The following is a 22,500-nucleotide window of genomic DNA, read 5'->3' as shown; positions in this document are numbered from 1 at the left end:
CTGGTTTAAGCTGTGTTGGACTTCTGTTGTTATTCCTTCTCGATGACTTCCTCTCAGCAACACCTAGCGAGTCATTACACAAGTAACAAATCACTGATTCACTGATCGACAAGGACAGTCACGCAAATTAAAAACGTCAAATACAACTAAAACATACTACAAACAATGCAACTAACACATTCTGGTTCGTGTGTGTCCTCACTGAAACCAAACTGAATCAAAAGAAGAAGAAGAAGAAATGATGAGGAATTGAAAAATGTTTGAGAGGGATGAGGCAAAGGGAATGGCAAATAAGTCTGGCTGCACAACCGATTAGCAAACATACTGCAAGTTGACAAATCGTGACAAAACTAAATAAAAACAAAAAGAAACTGAAACGAAGATAAATGACAAAAAATTATATTAAAAAGCTTTGGAATGAATTTTTGAGCAAAAAGGCAAACTCAGCTCCATCATTCATTGAATCAGATGGCTCATTCATCACTAAACTAACTGATATTGCCAACTACTTTAATGATTTTTTCATTTGCAAGATTAGCAAACTTGGACATGACATGCTGACACTAACCATCCATGTACACTACCGGTCAAAAGTTTTAGAAAACCTTCTCATTCAAGGGTTTATTTTACATTTATACTATTTTCTACATTGTAGAATAATAGTGAAGACATCAAAACTATGAAATAACACATATGGAATCATGTAGTAACCAAAAATTGTTAAACAAATCTAAATATATTTTATATTTGAGATTCTTTAAATAGCCATCCTTTGCCTTGATGACATCTTTCCACACTCTTGGCATTTTCTCAACCAGCTTCACCTGGAATGCTTTTCCAATGGTCTTGAAGGAGTTCCCACATATGCTGAGCACTTGTTGGCTGCATTTCCTTCACTCTGTGGTCCAACTCATCCCAAACCATCTCAATTGGGTTGAGGTCGGGTGATTGTGGAGGCCAGGTCATCTGATGCAGCACTCCATCACTCTCCATCTTGGTCAAATAGCCCTTACACAGCCTGGAGGTGTGTTGGGTCATTGTCCTGTTGAAAAACAAATGATAATCCCACTAAACTTAAACCAGATGGGATGGTTTATCGCTGCAGAATGTTAGGAACTCTGTCTCAAATGATACTCTGTACCGTATATGGTGTCCATGTTAGGAACTCTGTCCCAAATGATACTCTGTACCCTATATGGTGTCCATGTTAGGAACTCTGTCCCAAATGATACTCTGTACCCTATATGGTGTCCATGTTAGGATCTCTGTCCCAAATGATACTCTGTACCCTATATGATGTCCATGTTAGGAACTCTGTACCCTATATGGTGTCAATGTTAGGAACTCTGTCCCAAATTATACTCTGTACCCTATATGGTGTCCATGTTTTTGCGACTGCACTTGAAGAAACTTTCAAATTCCTTTACATTTTCCGTATTGACTGACCTTCATGAATTAAAGAAATGATGGACTGTCATTTGTCTTTGCTTATTTGAGCTGTTATTTACATAATATGGACTTGATCTTTTACCAAATAGGGCTATCTTCTGTATACCACCCCTACCTTGTCACAACACAACTGATTGGCTCAAACGCATTAAGAAGGAAAGAAATTCCACAAATTAACTTTTAATAAGGCACACCTGATAATTGAAATGCATTCCAGGTGACTACCTCATGAAGCTGGTTGAGAGAATGCCAAGCTTGTGCAAAGCTGTCATCAAAGCAAAGGGGGCCTATTTGAAGAATCTAAAATCCAAAATATATTTTGATTTATTTAACACTTTTTTGGTTACTACATGATTCCATATGTGTTATTTCATAGTTTTGATGTCTTCACTATAATTCTACAATGTAGAAAATATTTTAAAAATGAAGAATAACCCTTGAATGAGTAGGTGTTCTAAAACTTTTGAGCGGTAGTGTATATCTGGACAAATTACGAAAGACAGCATTGTAATTTTGAATCCCGTAAAGTGCGTGTTTGTCTATCAACATAGAGGTCTGACAACTTGGATGAAAAATTACCGAGGATAACGGAGTGGACGATAATGCCACATATTGAAATATTTTTCTTTTTTACCCCTTTTCTCCCAATTGGTAGTTACAGTCTTGTCCCATCGCTGCAACTCCCTTACGGACTCAGGAGAGGCGAAGGTCGAAAGCCATGCATCCCCCCGAACACAACCCTGACACACTGCTTGCTTAACCGAGAAGCCAGCCGCACCAATGTGCTGGAGGAAACACCGTCCACCTGGCAACCGAAGTCAGCTTGCAGAACCCAAAACCCAAAAACCAAAACCCCCAAAACCCTCCCCTAAACCGGACGACGCTGGGCCAATTGTGCGCCGTCTCATGGGTCTCCCGGACACGACAGGTTGAGACACAGCCTGGGATCGAACCAATGGTCTCTTTTGACGCCTCAAGCACTGTGATGCGGTGCATTAGACCGCTGCTCCACTTGGGAGGCCCATTGGGATATTACTTTGACACTATATTGTATCATTTTGACAATATCGCAATATTATTTTTGCTCTAGTTGGCTGTACCAAAACTTCAGTATTTGTCCTTCAAAACTTGTTCTCCATCTTTGTAAATAGAAAAAAGGAAGTCATGTTGTTTTAAGCACTCATTTCCATGACTGATCAAAACTAATTTTCTCTTGTCTTTCTGCAGCAGACATATGGAGAGAAATGTCTGGAACGGCGAATCACAATAAAATCCCAGTATCAAATCACAATATGTATAGATTTGTGAGAATAGCAATACATATTGTGATAATATCGTATCGTGAGGTATGCATTGGTGTCTGAAATTAATATTATTTGATTAAAACCAGAAGAGAAGAAACTCTGGTCAATCCTCAACCATGTTGTCGATGTTTTAACCTCAACCAGGAAGGACTGACATGTTGTTGATGTTTTAACCAGGAAGGACTGGCATATTGTTGATGTTTCAACCAAGAAGGACTGACATGTTGTCGATGCTTTAACCTCAACCAGGAAGGACTGACATGTTGTTGATGTTTCAACCAGGAAGGAGTGACATGTTGTTGATGTTTTAACCAGGAAGGACTGGCATGTTGTTGATGTTTCAACCAGGAAGGACTGGCATGTTGTTGATGTTTCAACCAGGCAGGACTGGCATATTGTTGATGTTTCAACCAGAAGGACTGGCATGTTGTTGATGTTCCAACCAGGAAGGACTGGCGTGTTGTTGATGTTTCAACCAGGAAGGACTGACATGTTGTTGATGTTTCAACCAGGAAGGACTGGCATGTTGTTGATGTTTCAACCAGGAAGGACTGACATGTTGTTGATGTTTCAACCAGGAAGGACTGGCATAATGTTGATGTTTTAACCTCAGCCAGGAAGGACTGGCATATTGTTGATGTTTCAACCAGGAAGGACTGGCATGTTGTTGATGTTTCAACCAGGAAGGACTGACATGTTGTTGATGTTTCAACCAGGAAGGACTGGCATAATGTTGATGTTTTAACCTCAGCCAGGAAGGACTGGCATATTGTTGATGTTTCAACCAGGAAGGACTGGCATGTTGTTGATGTTTCAACCAGGAAGGACTGGCATATTGTTGATGTTTCAACCAGGCAGGACTGGCATGTTGTTGATGTTTCAACCAGGAAGGACTGGCATGTTGTTGATGCTCTAACCTCAACCAGGAAGGACTGGCATGTTGTTGATGTTCTAACCTCAACCAGGAAGGACTGGCATGTTGTTGATGTTTTAACCTCAACCAGGAAGGACTGGCATATTGTTGATGTTTCAACCAGGAAGGACTGGCAAGTTGTTGATGTTTCAACCAGGAAGGACTGGCATATTGTTGATGTTTCAACCAGGAAGGACTGGCAAGTTGTTGATGTTTCAACCAGGAAGGACTGGCATGTTGTTGATGTTCTAACCTCAACCAGGAAGGATTGGCAAGTTGTTGATGTTTCAACCAGGAAGGACTGGCATATTGTTGATGTTTCAACAAGGAAGGACTGGCAAGTTGTTGATGTTTTAACCTCAACCAGGAAGGACTGGCATGTTGTTGATGTTTCAACCAGGCAGGACTGGCATGTTGTTGATGTTTCAACCAGGAAGGACTGGCATGTTGTTGATGTTTCAACCAGGAAGGACTGGCATGTTGTTGATGTTTTAACCAGGAAGGACTGGCATGTTGTTGATGTTTCAAACAGGAAGGACTGGCATGTTCTTGATGTTCTACGTAGGCAAGGCGGGCTGCTCTGTTATGAGCCAGTCACAGCTTTGCTAGTTCTTTCTTTGCTGCACATGAGCATATTACCGCACAGTAATCAAGATGGGACAAGATCCAAACAACTAGCATAGTTTATCTTTGCGTAAAAATCGTAAGAACATTGGCCTCCTGAGTTGCGCAGCGGTCTTAGGCACTGCAGTGCTTGAGGCGTCACTACAGATCCGGGTTCGATCCCAGGCTGTGTCTCTAACCTGGCTGCGACCGGGTTCCCATGAGGCAACGCACAATTAGCCCAGTGTCGTCCTGGTTTAGGGGAGGGTTTGGCCGGCCAGGATCTCCTTGTCCCATCGCGCTCTAGCGACTTCTGTGGCGGGCCAGGAACAATGCACGCTGACACGGTCGCCAGTTGTATGGTGTTTCCTCTGACACATTGCTGTGGCTGGTTAAGCAAGCAGTGTAGATTTGCAGGGTTGTGTTTTGGGGGACGCATGGCTCTCTACCTTCGCCTCTCAGGAGTCCGTAGGGGAGTTGCAGTGATGTGACAAGACTGTAACTACCAATTGAGGATATAAAAGGGTAAAAAAATATATAATTTGCAGAACCTTTTTTAAAGCAGACATACCTTTCCCCATCTTCACCACAACTTTGTCAATGTGACTTGACCATGAGACTTGACCATCCAATGTTACTCGTATTAACTAACTCCTCCTAGGAGTTTATCTTCCTCAACTTGGTCATTTATGCACATGTCCAGTTGAGGTATTTTTATTAATTTATTTATATCACCTTTTTTAACCAGGTAGGCCAGTTGAGAACAAGTTCTCATTTACCTGGCCAAGATAGAGCAAAGCAATGCAACACAAACAACAACACAGAGTTACACTTGGAATAAACAAACATACAGTCAATAATACAATAGAAAAAGTCTCTATATACAGTGAGTGCAAATGAGGTAAGATTAGGGAGGTAAGGCAATAAATAGGGCCATAGTGGCGAAGTAATTACAATATAGCAATTAAATACTGGAATGGTAGATGTGCAGAAGATGAATGCGCAAGTAGAGATACTGGGGTACAAAGGAGCAAGATAAATACATACATACAGTAAAAGGAGCAAGATAAATACATACATACAGTAAAAGGAGCAACAACAATAAATAACAATATGGGGATGAGGTAGTTGGATGGGCTATTTACAGATGGGCTATTTACAAATGGGCTTTGTACAGGTGCAATGATCTGTGAGCTGCTTAAAGTTAGTGAGGGATGTATGAGTCTCCAGCTTCAGTGATTTTTGCAATTCGTTCCAGTCATTGGCAACAGAGAACTGGAAGGAAAGGCGGCCAAAGGAGGAATTGGCTTTGGGGGTTACCAGTGAGATATACCTGCTGGAGTGCGTGCTACGGGTGGGTGCTGCTATAATGACCAGTGAGCTGAGATAAGGCCGGGCTTTACCTAGCAAAGACTTATAGGTGACGTGGAGCCAGTGGGTTTGGCGACGATTATGAGGCGAGGGCCAGCCAACGAGAGCATACAGGTCGGGGCTTTGGTGAAAAACAGATGGCACTGTGATAGACTACGTCTAGTTTGCTGAGTATCGTGTTGGAGGCTATTTTGTAAATGAGCTCGCCGAAGTCAAGAATCGGTAGGATGATCAGTTTTACGAGGGTATGTTTGGCAGCATGAGTGAAGGATGCTTTGTTGCAAAATAGGAAACCGATTCTAGATTTAATTTTGGATTGGAGATGCTTAATGTGAGTCTGGAAGGAGAGTTTACAGTCTAACCAGACACCTAGGAATTTGTAGTTGTCCACATATTCTAAGTCAGAACCGTCCAGAGTAGTGATGCTGGACGGGCGGGCGGGTGTGGGCTTCGATCGGTTGAAGAGCATGCATTTAGTTTTGCTTGCATTGAAGAGCAGTTGGAGGCCACGGAAGGAGAATTGTATGGCATTGAAGCTCATCTGGAGGTTAGTTAACACAGTGTCCAAAGAAGGGCCAGAAGTATACAGAATGGTGTTGTCTGCGTAGAGGTGTACCAGAGAATCACCAGCAGCAAGAGCAACATCATTGATGTATGCAGAGAAAAGAGTCGGCCCAAGAATTGAACCGTGTGGTACCCCCATAGAGAGGTCCGGACAACAGGCCCTCCGATCTGACACACTGAACTCTGTCTGAGAAGTAATTGGTGAACCAGGCGAGGCAGTCATTTGAGAAACCAAGGTTATTGAGTCTGCCGATAGGAATGTGCTGATTGACAGAGTCGAAAGCCTTGGCCAGGTCGATGAAGACGTATTGTAAAGCCCCGTATTGTCTCTTATCGATGGAAGTTATGACATCGTTTAGGTCTTACAGAATGTTTTAACCAAATACAATGCTTTTTAGTTTTAGATGTGTTTAAGACCAGTTTATTATATATATATATATATATGTATATATATATATATATAGTCGGTATCAGAATGTGTATACAGTGGCCCGTATTTTACAGCTGCAAGTCTCTTGGTATTTTTTTGTTGCCTTACAACCTGGAATTGGGTTTGAATCATTTGATTTACACAACATGCCTACCACTTTGAAGATGCCAAATATTTATATTGTGAAACAAACAAGAAATAAGACAAAAAACTTGAGCGCTGCATAACTATTCAGCCCCCCCAAAGTCAATACTTTGTAGAGCCACCTTTTGCAACAATTACAGCTGCAAGTCTCTTGGGGTATGTCTCCATCAGCTTGGCACATCTAGCCACTGGGATTTTTTGCCCATTCTTCAAGGCAAAACTGCTCCAGCTCCTTCAAGTTGAATGGGTTCTGCTGGTGTACAGCAATCTTTAAGTCATACCACAGATTCTCAATTGGATTGAGGTCTGGGCTTTGACCAGGCCATTCCAATACATTTTTAATGTTTCCCCTTAAACCACTCCAGTGTTGCTTTAGCAGTATGCTTAGGGGCATTGTCCTGCTGGAAGGTGAACCTCCGTACCAGTCTCAAATTTCTGGAAGACTGAAACAGGTTTCCCTCAAGAATTTCCCTGTATTTAGCACCATCCATCATTCCTTAAACTCTGACCAGTTTTCCAGTCCCTACCGATAAAAAACATCCCCACAGCATGATGCTGGGATGGTGTTCTCGGGGTGATGAGACGTGTTGGTTTTGCGCCAGACAGAGCGATTTTTGGCTAACACCAAACGTGTTTGCTAACTTTCTTCTGGCTGCTCTTCCGTAAAGCCCAGCTCTGTGGGAGGCTAAATGTGGTCCTATGGACAGACACTCCAATCACTCAGATCGCAGACAGGTGGCCTTTATTTAACTAATTATGTGACTTATGAAGGTAATTGGTTGCACCAGATTTTATTTAGGGGCTTAATAGCAAAGGGGGTGAATACATATGAACGACTTTTACGTTTCTTTTTTAATTTATTTTTTGAAAGAAGTAATTGTTTTTCATTTCACTGTGGACTATTTTGTATTTGTCCACTACATGAAATCCAAATAAAAATCAATTTAAATTACAGGTTGTAATGCAACAAAATAGGAAAAACGCCCTGGGGGGGTGAATACTTTTGTAAGGCACTGTATACAGTGCCTTGCGAAAGTATTCGGCCCCCTTGAACTTTGCGACCTTTTGCCACATTTCAGGCTTCAAACATAAAGATATTAAACTGTATTTTTTTGTGAAGAATCAACAACAAGTGGGACACAATCATGAAGTGGAACGACATTTATTGGATATTTCAAACTTTTTTAACAAATCAAAAACTGAAAAATTGGGCGTGCAAAATTATAACTCTACATACCTGTGTTTACCATACCTCCACATAACTGTGTTTACCATACCTCTACATACCTGTTTACCATACCTGTGTTTACCATACCTCTACATACCTGTGTTTACCATACCTCTACATACCTGTGTTTACCATACCTCTACATACCTGTTTACCATACCTGTGTTTACCATACCTCTACATACCTGTGTTTACCATACCTCTACATACCTGTGTTTACCATACCTGTGTTTACCATACCTCTACATACCTGTGTTTACCATACCTGTGTTTACCATACCTCTACATACCTGTGTTTACCATACCTCTACATACCTGTGTTTACCATACCTGTGTTTACCATAACTCTACATACCTGTGTTTACCATACCTGTGTTTACCATACCTCTACATACCTGTGTTAACCATAACTCTACATACCTGTGTTAACCATACCTCTACATACCTGTGTTTACCATACCTCTACATACCTGTGTTTACCATACCTCTACATACCTGTGTTTACCATAACTCTACATACCTGTGTTTACCATACCTCTACATAACTGTGTTTACCATACCTCTACATACCTGTGTTTACCATACCTCTACATACCTGTTTACCATACCTGTGTTTACCATACCTCTACATACCTGTGTTTACCATACCTCTACATACCTGTGTTTACCATACCTGTGTTTACCATAACTCTACATACCTGTGTTTACCATACCTGTGTTTACCATACCTCTACATACCTGTGTTTACCATACCTCTACATGCCTGTGTTTACCATACCTCTACATACCTGTGTTTACCATACCTCTACATACCTGTGTTTACCATACCTCTACACACCTGTGTTTACCATACCTCTACATGCCTGTGTTTACCATACCTCTACATACCTGTGTTTACCATACCTCTACATACCTGTGTTTACCATACCTCTACACACCTGTGTTTACCATACCTCTACATACCTGTGTTTACCATACCTCTACATACCTGTGTTTACCATACCTCTACATACCTGTGTTTACCATACCTCTACATACCTGTGTTTACCATAACTCTACATACCTGTGTTTACCATACCTCTACATACCTGTGTTTACCATACCTCTACATACCTGTGTTTACCATACCTGTGTTTACCATAACTCTACATACCTGTGTTTACCATACCTGTGTTTACCATACCTCTACATACCTGTGTTTACCATACCTCTACATGCCTGTGTTTACCATACCTCTACATACCTGTGTTTACCATACCTCTACATACCTGTGTTTACCATACCTCTACATACCTGTGTTTACCTCTCTGTTGATTTCCCTTCTCCTGTTCTCTTCCCTCTCTTTATCTTCTTTCTTTCTTCCTCTCTCTCTCTCTCTCTCTGTGTGTGTGTGTGTGTGTGTGTGTGTGTGTGTGTGTGTGTGTGTGTGTGTGTGTGTGTGTGTGTGTGTGTGTGTGCGCCTGATTCGATGATTATACTGTTACAAGGCAGGGCTCAACAATATAATAACAGAGTGTTATTGTCAGTATTGTTTTGGCCACCTGGTTGAAACTAAATGACATGGATGACATGTGTACATATTTGGCTTTCTGACTGGCTAACACACACACACACACACTCCCTCACACACACGCACGCAGTCACTCTCATCAGTGTATGAGAAGGCACAGACTGCTTCTGTTGTTCCATTGTGTCCCTGGCTGCCAGAGTGAGATATTAGTCATTGACTTCTGTTGTTCCATTGTCTCTCTGGCTGTCAGTGTGGGAGATCAGTCGTGTGTGAGTGTGTATTTCTCCTCAAATGGTCAGTGTGTCTATGTTATCACACCTGTGTGAGCATCAGAGATGGAATTGGACAGTAAGCGCTACTCTCGGATGGAGGAGGATGGAGAACAACATAAAGACACTGAGGTTCTGTAGCATCTCTCTATCCTCTCCATCTCTATCCTCTCTATCTATCATCTCCATCTCTATCCTCTCTATCTATCCTCTCCATCTCTATCCTCTCTCTCTATCTCTCTCTGATGTCTGTCTGTCTGTCTGTCTGTTTATCTAGTCTGTCTGTCTGTCTGTCTGTCTGTCTGTCTGTTTATCTATACTGTCTGTCTGTCTGTCTGTCTGTCTGTCTGTCTGTCTGTCTGTCTGTCTGTCTGTCTGTCTGTTTATCTATACTGTCTGTCTGTCTGTCTGTCTGTCTGTCTGTCTGTCTGTCTGTCTGTCTGTCTGTCTGAGTACAAGACCTTGAATTATTGCCATGATTCAACTTGTCAGCTAATAATATAGAATAGAGGAAGTGGTTGAGGCCTAAAACAACATTTTGAAACGTCTGGGGTCCCTGAGGAGGTTTAAAAACCACTGTAGCAGAGGACCTAGCCGTCACTGTCATATATGGGCATGTACAGGGAGTTACTCTGATTCAGTTATATACAGGGAGTTACTCTGATTCAGTTATATACAGGGAGTTACTCTGATTCAGTTATATACAGGGAGTTACTCTGATTCAGTTATAGACAGGGAGTTACTCAGCTCTGATTCAGTTATATACAGGGAGTTAATCAGCTCTGATTCAGTTATATACAGGGAGTTAATCAGCTCTGATTCAGTTATATACAGGGAGTTACTCTGATTCAGTTATATACAGGGAGTTACTCTGATTCAGTTATATACAGGGAGTTACTCTGATTCAGTTATATACAGGGAGTTACTCTGATTCAGTTATATACAGGGAGTTACTCTGATTCAGTTATATACAGGGAGTTACTCTGATTCAGTTATATACAGGGAGTTACTCTGATTCAGTTATATACAGGGAGTTACTCTGATTCAGTTATATACAGGGAGTTACTCTGATTCAGTTATATACAGGGAGTTACTCTGATTCAGTTATATTCAGGGAGTTACTCTGATTCAGTTATAGACAGGGAGTTACTCAGCTCTGATTCAGTTATATACAGGGAGTAACTCTGATTCAGTTATATACAGGGAGTTACTCTGATTCAGTTATATACAGGGAGTTACTCTGATTCAGTTATATACAGGGAGTAACTCTGATTCAGTTATATACAGGGAGTTACTCTGATTCAGTTATATACAGGGAGTTACTCTGATTCAGTTATATACAGGGAGTTACTCTGATTCAGTTATATACAGGGAGTTACTCTGATTCAGTTATATACAGGGAGTAACTCTGATTCAGTTATATACAGGGAGTTACTCTGATTCAGTTATATACAGGGAGTTACTCTGATTCAGTTATATACAGGGAGTTACTCTGATTCAGTTATATACAGGGAGTTACTCTGATTCAGTTATATACAGGGAGTTACTCTGATTCAGTTATATACAGGGAGTTACTCTGATTCAGATTTATAGACAGGGAGTTACTCTGATTCAGTTATATACAGGGAGTTACTCTGATTCAGTTATATACAGGGAGTTACTCTGATTCAGTTATATACAGGGAGTTACTCTGATTCAGTTATATACAGGGAGTTACTCTGATTCAGTTATATACAGGGAGTTACTCTGATTCAGTTATATACAGGGAGTTACTCTGATTCAGTTATATACAGGGAGTTACTCTGATTCAGTTATATACAGGGAGTTACTCTGATTCAGTTATATACAGGGAGTTACTCTGATTCAGTTATATACAGGGAGTTACTCTGATTCAGTTATATACAGGGAGTTACTCTGATACTCAGCTCTTATCCAGTTACTCAGCTCTGATCCAGTTACTCAGCTCTGATTCGGTTACTCAGCTCTGATTCAGTTACTCAGCTCTGATTCAGTTACTCAGCTCTGATTCAGTTACTCAGCTCTGATTCGGTTACTCAGCTCTGATTCAGTTACTCAGCTCTGATTCAGTTACTCAGCTCTGATCCAGTTACTCAGCTCTGATTCGGTTACTCAGCTCTGATTCAGTTACTCAGCTCTGATTCAGTTACTCAGCTCTGATTCAGTTACTCAGCTCTGATTCAGTTACTCAGCTCTGATTCAGTTACTCAGCTCTGATTCAGTTACTCAGCTCTGATTCAGTTACTCAGCTCTGATTCAGTTACTCAGCTCTGATCCGGTTACTCAGCTCTGATCCAGTTACTCAGCTCTGATCCAGTTACTCAGCTCTGATCCGGTTACTCAGCTCTGATTCGGTTACTCAACTCTGATTCGGTTACTCAGCTCTGATTCGGTTACTCAGCTCTGATTCAGTTACTCAACTCTGATTCAGTTACTCAGCTCTGATTCAGTTACTCAGCTCTGATTCAGTTACTCAGCTCTGATTCAGTTACTCAGCTCTGATTCAGTTACTCAGCTCTGATTCAGTTACTCAGCTCTGATCCGGTTACTCAGCTCTGATCCAGTTACTCAGCTCTGATCCAGTTACTCAGCTCTGATTCAGTTACTCAGCTCTGATTCAGTTACTCAGCTCTGATTCAGTTACTCAGCTCTGATTCAGTTACTCAGCTCTGATTCAGTTACTCAGCTCTGATTCAGTTACTCAGCTTTGATTCGGTTACTCAGCTCTGATTCAGTTACTCAGCTCTGATTCAGTTACTCAGCTCTGATTCGGTTACTCAGCTCTGATTCAGTTACTCAGCTCTGATTCAGTTACTCAGCTCTGATTCAGTTACTCAGCTCTGATTCAGTTACTCAGCTCTTATTCAGTTACTCAGCTCTGATTCAGTTACTCAGCTCTGATTCAGTTACTCAGCTCTGATTCAGTTGTTTAACAGGTTTAAAGTATTATTCAGTCATTTACAGGGAGTAGCAGAAGCAACTATACAGAACCTATTCAGAACATGAATTAACCATTCAGAACCAAACAGATACATTAAAATGTTGAGCAGCACCAGGTGTAGGACTGTTTACCAAGCGGACCTTAAGACACTGGCTACGTCCCAAATGGGACCATATTCCTCTTACTGGGCTCTGGTCAAAAGTAGTGCACTATCTACACTGGGCTCTGGTCAAAAGTAGTGCACTATCTACACTGGGCTCTGGTCAAAAGTAGTGCACTATATAGGAAATATATTGTCTTTTGGACCACAGAAAAACTATTAACTCTGACCCCCCCCCCACACTCACCCCCCAGGCTGTGGGTGTGGCGAACGACCAGTGCACTATGGGTGAGGAGACGAGGTGTAATGACATCACAGTGATAGATTCTAACTCCACCCCCTTCCGGACCGCCCCTCTGAGACACTGTTTAAAGGCTCCGTCTGGACCTCTGGCATACCTCATCACCACAGGTACTGAGACACTGTTTAGAGACTGGACCTCTGGTATACCTCATCACCACAGGTACTGAGACACTGTTTAGAGACTGGACCTCTGGTATACCTCATCACCACGGGTACTGAGACACTGTTTAGAGACTGGACCTCTGGTATATCTCATCACCACAGGTACTGAGACACTGTTTAGAGACTGGACCTCTGGTATACCTCATCACCACAGGTACTGAGACACTGTTTAGAGACTGGACCTCTGGTATATCTCATCACCACAGGTACTGAGACACTGTTTAGAGACTGGACCTCTGGTATATCTCATCACCACAGGTACTGAGACACTGTTTAGAGACTGTCTGGACCTCTGGTATACCTCATCACCACAGGTACTGAGACACTGTTTAGAGACTGGACCTCTGATATACCTCATCACCACAGGTACTGAGACACTGTTTAGAGACTGGACCTCTGGTATACCTCATCACCACAGGTACTGAGACACTTTTTAAAGACTGGACCTCTGGTATATCTCATCACCACAGGTACTGAGACACTGTTTAGAGACTGGACCTCTGGTATACCTCATCACCACAGGTACTGAGACACTGTTTAGAGACTGGACCTCTGGTATATCTCATCACCACAGGTACTGAGACACAGTTTAAAGACTGTCTGGACCTCTGGTATATCTCATCACCACAGGTACTGAGACACTGTTTAGAGACTGGACCTCTGGTATATCTCATCACCACAGGTACTGAGACACTGTTTAGAGACTGTCTGGACCTCTGGTATACCTCATCACCACAGGTACTGAGACACTGTTTAGAGACTGGACCTCTGGTATATCTCATCACCACGGTTACTGAGACACTGTTTAGAGACTGGACCTCTGGTATACCTCATCACCACAGGTACTGAGACACTGTTTAGAGACTGTCTGGACCTCTGGTATACCTCATCCCCACAGGTACTGAGACACTGTTTAGAGACTGGACCTCTGGTATATCTCATCACCACAGGTACTGAGACACTGTTTAGAGACTGGACCTCTGGTATATCTCATCACCACGGGTACTGAGACACTGTTTAGAGACTGGACCTCTGGTATACCTCATCACCACAGGTACTGAGACACTGTTTAGAGACTGTCTGGACCTCTGGTATACATCATCACCACAGGTACTGAGACACTGTTTAGAGACTGGACCTCTGGTATACCTCATCACCACAGGTACTGAGACACAGTTTAAAGACTGGACCTCTGGTATACCTCATCACCACAGGTACTGAGACACAGTTTAAAGACTGGACCTCTGGTATACCTCATCACCACAGGTACTGAGACACTTTTTAAAGACTGGACCTCTGGTATATCTCATCACCACCGGTACTGAGACACTGTTTAGAGACTGGACCTCTGGTATACCTCATCACCACAGGTACTGAGACACTTTTTAGAGACTGGACCTCTGGTATACCTCATCACCACAGGTACTGAGACACAGTTTAAAGACTGGACCTCTGGTATACCTCATCACCACAGGTACTGAGACACTGTTTAAAGACTGGACCTCTGGTATATCTCATCACCACAGGTACTGAGACACTGTTTAGAGTCTGGACCTCTGGTATATCTCATCACCACAGGTACTGAGACACTGTTTAAAGACTGTCTGGACCTCTGGTATATCTCATCACCACAGGTACTGAGACACTGTTTAGAGACTGGACCTCTGGTATATCTCATCACCACAGGTACTGAGACACTGTTTAAAGACTGGACCTCTGGTATACCTCATCACCACAGGTACTGAGACACTGTTTAAAGACTGGACCTCTGGTATATCTCATCACCACAGGTACTGAGACACAGTTTAAAGACTGTCTGGACCTCTGGTATATCTCATCACCACAGGTACTGAAACACTGTTTAGAGACTGGACCTCTGGTATATCTCATCACCACAGGTACTGAGACACTGTTTAAAGACTGGACCTCTGGTATATCTCATCACCACAGGTACTGAGACACTGTTTAAAGACTGTCTGGACCTCTGGTATATCTCATCACCACAGGTACTGAGACACTGTTTAAAGACTGGACCTCTGTCATGTTCTTCATCATGAAGATGGTAAAGATGATCACAGATCTGAAATGTGTGTGTGTGTGTGTGTGTGTGTGTTAAACCCTTTGTGTGTCTCCCTCCCTCTATCTAGTGTGCGTGTGTGTGTGTGTGTTAACGCTTTGTGTGTCTCCCTCCCTCTATCTAGTGTGTGTGTGTGTGTGTGTGTGTGTGTGTGTGTTAACCCTTTGTGTGTCTCCCTCCCTCCATCTAGTGTGTCTGGGAGCGTTGTTGTTCGGGGTGGTCTGGTCCATCACTGAGAAGGAGTGTTATCCAGGGGGGAATCTGTTCGGCATCATCATCTTGTTTCTCTGTGCTGTGTGTGGAGGAAAACTGGTCGGACTGATCCAACTCCCCACACTGCCCCCCTTCCCCCCTTTACTTGGTACGTTCCACTAGTCAGTGCTGTATATGTTTCATCCCCCTCTGACTTGAAGAACGGGACTGTTTTGACTTGAAGAATGGGACTGTTTTGACTTGAAGAATGGGACTGTTTTCACATGACGAATGGGACTGTTTTGACTGACATGACGAATGGGACTGTTTTGACTTGAAGAATGGGACTGTTTTGACTTGAAGAATGGGACTGTTTTGACTTTGACTTTTTTGAAGAATGGGACTTTTTTGACATGACGAATGGGACTGTTTTGACTTGAAGAATGGGACTGTTTTGACTTGAAGAATGGGACTGTTTTGACTTGAAGAATGCGACTGTTTTGACTTACATGACGAATGGGACTGTTTTGACTTGAAGAATGGGACTGTTTTGACTGACATGACGAATGGGACTGTTTTGACTGACATGACGAATGGGACTGTTTTGACTGACATGACGAATGGGACTGTTTTGACTTACAGGAAGAATGGGACTGTTTTGACTTATCTGTACTTTGCTCCGTTCATCTTTCCCTCGATCCTGACTAGTCTCCCAGTCCCTGTCGCTGAAATACATCCCCACAGCATGATGCTGCCACCACCATGCTTCACCGTAGGGATGGTGCCAGGCTTCCTCCAGACATGACCCTTGGCATTCAGGCCAAAGGGATTCATCTTGGTTTCATCAGACCAGAGAATCTTGTTTCTCATGGTCTGAGAGTCCTTTAGGTGCCTTTTGGCAAACTCCAAGCAGGCTGTCAGGTGCCTTTTACTGAGGAGTTGCTTCCGTCTGACCTCTCTACCATAAAGGCCTGATTGGTGGAGTGCTGCAGAGATGGTTGTTCTTCTGGAAGGTTCTCCCATCTTCAGAGGAACTCTGGAGCTCTGTCAGAGTGACCATCGGGTTCTTGGTCACATCTCTGACCAAGGCCCTTCTCTCCCGATTGCTCAGTTTGGCCGGGCGGTGAACTCTAGGAAGAGTCTTGGTGGTTCCAAACTTCTTCCATTTAAGAATGTTGGAGGCCACTGTGTTCTTGGTACCCTTCCCCAGATCTGTGCCTCGACACAATCCTGTCTCAGAGCTCTACAGACAATTCCTACCACCTCATGGCTTGGTTTTTTATCTGACATGCACTGTCAACTATGGGACCTTGTATAGACAGGTGTGCCTTTCCAAATCATGTCCAATCAATTGAATTTACCACAGGCGGAGCTCAGTTTTGTCATTATGAGGTATTGTGTGTAGATGGGTGAGGACAATATGATCATTGCCCCAGCAGACACTGGTGTTTGTAGCTCGACGCTCTACCTGTGTTTACTATACCTCTACATACCTGTGTTTACTATACAGGTACACAGGTCGACTAAACTGATGTACTAAACTTGTGTGTCTCTCAGGCCTGCAGGTTTCATCCTGATAAACGTCCCGTTTGTAACTGATGCTGTGTGTGTGTGTGTGTGTGTGTGTGTGTGTGTGTGTGTGTGTGTGTGTGTGTGTGTGTGTGTGTGTGTGTGTGTGTGTGTGTGTGTGTGTGTGTGTGTGTGTGTGTGTGTGTGTGTGTGTGTGTGTACAGGTATGTTGCTGGCAGGTCTGGTGCTGCGTAACGTACCGTACGTAACTGAGGCGGTCCACATTGAGCAGACCTGGTCAGCAGCTCTGAGGAACGTCGCTCTGGCCATCATACTGACCCGTGCTGGACTGGGCCTCAACCCTTCGGTACAGACAGACACAGACAGACAGACAGACACACAGACAGTCAGTTAGTTAGTTAGTTAGTTTTCTCTATGGGTTTTTACAGCTGAAGGTGTATGTGTTCAACAGGCTCTCCGCAGACTCAAGGCGGTGTGTGTGCGACTGGCAGTAGGACCGTGTACAGTGGAGGCATCAACAGTAGCTGTGATGTCTCACTTCCTGATGGGCTTGCCCTGGGTCTGGGGATTCATACTGGGGTAAACTCACACCTCAACACAGTGTTACCTCTAGACAACATTAGCTGTGATGTCTCACTTCCTGATGGGCTTGACCTGGGTCTGGGGATTCATACTGGGGTAAACTCGCACCTCAACACAGTGTTACCTCTAGACAACATTAGCTGTGATGTCTCACTTCCTGATGGGCTTGACCTTGGTCTGGGGATTCATACTGGGGTAAACTCGCACCTCAACACAGTGTTACCTCTAGACAACATTAGCTGTGATGTCTCACTTCCTGATGGGCTTGACCTGGGTCTGGGGATTCATACTGGGGTAAACTCGCACCTCAACACAGTGTTACCTCTAGACAACATTAGCTGTGATGTCTCACTTCCTGATGGGCTTGACCTTGGTCTGGGGATTCATACTGGGGTAAACTCACACCTCAACACAGTGTTATCTCTAGACAATATTAGCTCCATCTGTCTCTCTCTCAATTCAATTCATTTTAAGGGCTGTATTGGCATGGGAAATGTTTACGTTGCCAAAGCAAGTGAAATAGATAATAAACAAAAGGGAAATAAACAATAAATAAATGAACAGTAAACATTATACTCACAAAATTTCAAAAATAATAGACATTTCAAATCTTATATTATGTCGACATACATTGTTGTAACGATGTGCAAAAAGTTATTTAATATTTGAGTCGAAGATTAGTATTTGATCATGTATACAGTGCCTTGCGAAAGTATTCGGCCCCCTTGAACTTTGCGACCTTTTGCCACATTTCAGGCTTCAAACATAAAGATATAAAACTGTATTTTTTTGTGAAGAATCAACAACAAGTGGGACACAATCATGAAGTGGAACGACATTTATTGGATTTTTCAAACTTTTTTAACAAATCAAAAACTGAAAAATTGGGCGTGCAAAATAATTCAGCCCCTTAAGTTAATACTTTGTAGCGCCACCTTTTGCTGCGATTACAGCTGTAAGTCGCTTGGGGTATGTCTCTATGTCTCTAACTACCAGCTTCAGCAAAACATTGCTAGCGGTCTTCAGCTAACCGGTCATCAGCTAACCTTTAGCTCGGAAAGCTCTCGCCAGTTCGAACAACGCGACTCTAACCAGAGCATAACGGACCTATTTATTATTTTATTTTATTTTTCATCCCCGGATTCCCATCGCAAACGGAACATTTTGAGCTCCTGGGCTACAATATCCAGACCCACGACCGGTCCATCGATGTCACTGCATGAAGAGGAATAAACAGATACCCCCATCGCGACGTCCCCAAAGGCTAACTCTCTAGCCCTTGCTATCTCCTTGCTTGCAAATTCGGCCTGCTAACTGCTAGCTTGTTTAGCCCGGTCCGCTAACTGCTACCGTGTTTAGCACCGTCTACTAACTGTTAGCTTGTTAGCACAGGCCTGCTAACCGTCTGAATCACCGCGTCCCAAACACTCACTGAACCCATATTTACTTTCTATCCCTTTTCGATTTTTAATTTGTTTATACCTTCCGGTAACCTGCCTCACCCAATGTGATACGGAACCGCTATTATCTTTACATTTTTAGAACACACTCAAGAACCTCCAGAAGCTAACCAGCTAACTGGCTACAAGCTATTTGGTCATTGTTAGTTTTCTAACCTGGATAACACTCGCCAGTCCAGCTTCCCTGCCCCATCCACCGCTGCCCCTTGGACACTGATCACTTGGCTACATAGCTGATGCATGCTGGACTGTCCATTAATCACGGTAATCCATTCTGCTTGTTTATGTTTTATCTGTCGGCCCCAGCCGCACTTAGGCTCTGTGTGTAGTTAATCCGACCCTCTCTGCCTAATCAATCGCCATTCTACCTGCTGTTGTTGTGCTAGCTGATTAGCTGTTGTCTCACCTACTGTTTTAGCTAGCTCTCCCAATTCAACACCTGTGATTACTGTATGCCTCGCTGTATGTCTCTCTCATATGTCAATATGCCTTGTATACTGTTGTGCAGGTTAGTTATCATTGTTTTAGTTTACAATGGAGCCCCTAGTTCCACTCTTTATACCCCTGTTACCTCCTTTGTCCCACCCCCCACACATGCGGTGACCTCACCCATTACAACCAGCATGTCCAGAGATACAACCTCTCTCATCATCACCCAGTGCCTGGGCTTACCTCCGCTGTACCCGCACCCCACCATACCCCTGTTTGCGCATTATGCCCTGAATATATTCTACCATGCCCAGAAACCTGCTCCTCTTATTCTCTGTCCCCAACGCCCTAGGCGACCAGTTTTGATAGCCTTCAGCCGCACCCTCATACTACTCCTTCTCTGTTCCGCGGGTGATGTGGAGGTAAACCCAGGCCCTGCATGTCCCCAGGCACCCTCATTTGTTGACTTCTGTGATCGAAAAAGCCTTGGTTTCATGCATGTCAACATCAGAAGCCTCCTCCCTAAGTTTGTCTTACTCACTGCTCTAGCACACTCTGCTAACCCTGATGTCCTTGCCGTGTCTGAATCCTGGCTCAGGAAGGCCACCAAAAATTCTGAGATTTCCATACCCAACTATAACATCTTCCGTCAAGATAGAACTGCCAAAGGAGGAGGAGTTGCAGTCTACTGCAGAGAGAGCCTGCAAAGTAATGTCATACTTTCCAGGTCCATACCCAAACAGTTCGAACTACTAATTTTGAAAATTACTCTCTCCAGAAATAAGTCTCTCACTGTTGCCGCCTGCTACCGACCCCCCTCAGCTCCCAGCTGTGCCCTGGACACCATTTGTGAATTGATCGCCCCCCATCTAGCTTCAGAGTTTGTTCTGTTAGGTGACCTAAACTGGGATATGCTTAACACACCGGCAGTCCTACAATCTAAGCTAGATGCCCTCAATCTCACTCAAATCATCAAGGAACCCACCAGGTACAACCCTAACTCTGTAAACAAGGGCACCCTCATTGACGTCATCCTGACCAACTGGCCCTCCAAATACACCTCCGCTGTCTTCAACCAGGATCTCAGCGATCACTGCCTCATTGCCTGTATCCGCTACGGAGCCGCAGTCAAACGACCACCCCTCATCACTGTCAAACGCTCCCTAAAACACTTCTGTGAGCAGGCCTTTCTAATCGACCTGGCCCGGGTATCCTGGAAGGACATTGACCTCATCCCGTCAGTTGAGGATGCCTGGTCTTTCTTTAAAAGTAACTTCCTCACCATTTTAGATAAGCATGCTCCGTTCAAAAAATGCAGAACTAAGAACAGATATAGCCCCTGGTTCACTCCAGACCTGACTGCCCTCGACCAGCACAAAAACATCCTGTGGCGGACTGCACTAACATCGAACAGTCCCCGCGATATGCAACTGTTCAGGGAAGTCAGGAACCAATACACACAGTCAGTCAGGAAAGCTAAAGCCAACTTCTTCAGGCAGAAGTTTGCATCCTGTAGCTCCAACTCCAAAAAGTTCTGGGACATTGTGAAGTCCATGGAGAACAAGAGCACCTCCTCCCAGCTGCCCACTGCACTGAGGCTAGGTAACACGGTCACCACCGATAAATCCATGATTATCGAAAACTTCAACAAGCATTTCTCAACGGCTGGCCATGCCTTCCGCCTGGCTACTCCAACCTCGTCCAACAGCTCCCCCCCCCCCCGCAGCTACTCGCCCAAGCCTCTCCAGGTTCTCCTTTACCCAAATCCAGATAGCAGATGTTCTGAAAGAGCTGCAAAACTTGGACCCGTACAAATCAGCTGGGCTTGACAATCTGGTCCCTCTATTCCTGAAACTATCCGCCGCCATTGTCGCAACCCCTATTACCAGCCTGTTCAACCTCTCTTTCATATCGTCTGAGATCCCCAAGGATTGGAAAGCTGCCGCAGTCATCCCCCTCTTCAAAGGGGGCGACACCCTGGACCCAAACTGTTACAGACCAATATCCATCCTGCCCTGCCTATCTAAGGTCTTCGAAAGCCAAGTCAACAAACAGATCACTGACCATCTTGAATCCCACCGTACCTTCTCCGCTGTGCAATCTGGTTTCCGAGCTGGTCACGGGTGTACCTCAGCCACGCTCAAGGTGCTAAACGATATCATAACCGCCATCGATTAAAGACAGTGCTGTGCAGCTGTCTTCATAGACCTTGCCAAGGCTTTCGACTCTGTCAATCACCGTATTCTTATTGGCAGACTCAGTAGCCTCGGTTTTTCGGATGACTGCCTTGCCTGGTTCACCAATTACTTTGCAGACAGAGTTCAGTGTGTCAAATCGGAGGGCATGCTGTCCGGTCCTCTGGCAGTCTCTATGGGGGTGCCACAGGGTTCAATTCTCGGGCCGACTCTTTTCTCTGTATATATCAATGATGTTTCTCATGCTGCGGGCGATTCCCTGATCCACCTCTACGCAGACGACACCATTCTATATACTTCCGGCCCGTCCTTGGACACTGTGCTATCTAACCTCCAAACGAGCTTCAATGCCATACAGCACTCCTTCCGTGGCCTCCAACTGCTCTTAAACGCTAGTAAAACCAAATGCATGCTTTTCAACCGTTCGCTGCCTGCACCCGCACGCCTGACCAGCATCACCACCCTGGATGGTTCCGACCTTGAATATGTGGACATCTATAAGTACCTAGGTGTCTGGCTAGACTCTAAACTCTCCTTCCAGACCCATATCAAACATCTCCAATCGAAAATCAAATCAAGAGTCGGCTTTCTATTCCGCAACAAAGCCTCCTTCACTCACGCCGCCAAACTTACCCTAGTAAAACTGACTATCCTACCGATCCTCGACTTCGGCGATGTCATCTACAAAATTGCTTCCAACACTCTACTCAGCAAACTGGATGCAGT

The 22,500-nt window shown here is 43.9% G+C and overlaps 1 protein-coding gene across 1 annotated transcript in view; it reads left to right on the top strand.

Moving 5' to 3' along the window:
• The first annotated feature begins 9,851 nt into the window (after positions 1-9,851).
• Positions 9,852-22,500, top strand: part of LOC139379532 (sodium/hydrogen exchanger 9B2-like) — a 37,552-nt gene continuing 24,903 nt past the window's right edge. The window contains exons 1-5 of the mRNA XM_071122350.1: positions 9,852-9,917; positions 13,099-13,255; positions 15,577-15,747; positions 17,312-17,454; positions 17,560-17,687. Coding sequence (XP_070978451.1) covers positions 9,852-9,917; positions 13,099-13,255; positions 15,577-15,747; positions 17,312-17,454; positions 17,560-17,687 — 665 coding nt within the window. The remainder of the gene's footprint in view (positions 9,918-13,098; positions 13,256-15,576; positions 15,748-17,311; positions 17,455-17,559; positions 17,688-22,500) is intronic.

Source organism: Oncorhynchus clarkii, chromosome 21 (assembly GCF_045791955.1).
Source record: "Oncorhynchus clarkii lewisi isolate Uvic-CL-2024 chromosome 21, UVic_Ocla_1.0, whole genome shotgun sequence".
In the NCBI taxonomy this organism is placed as follows: domain Eukaryota; kingdom Metazoa; phylum Chordata; class Actinopteri; order Salmoniformes; family Salmonidae; genus Oncorhynchus; species Oncorhynchus clarkii.
Note: the sequence above shows the minus strand (reverse complement) of the source record. Positions and strands in the feature narration are given on the sequence as shown.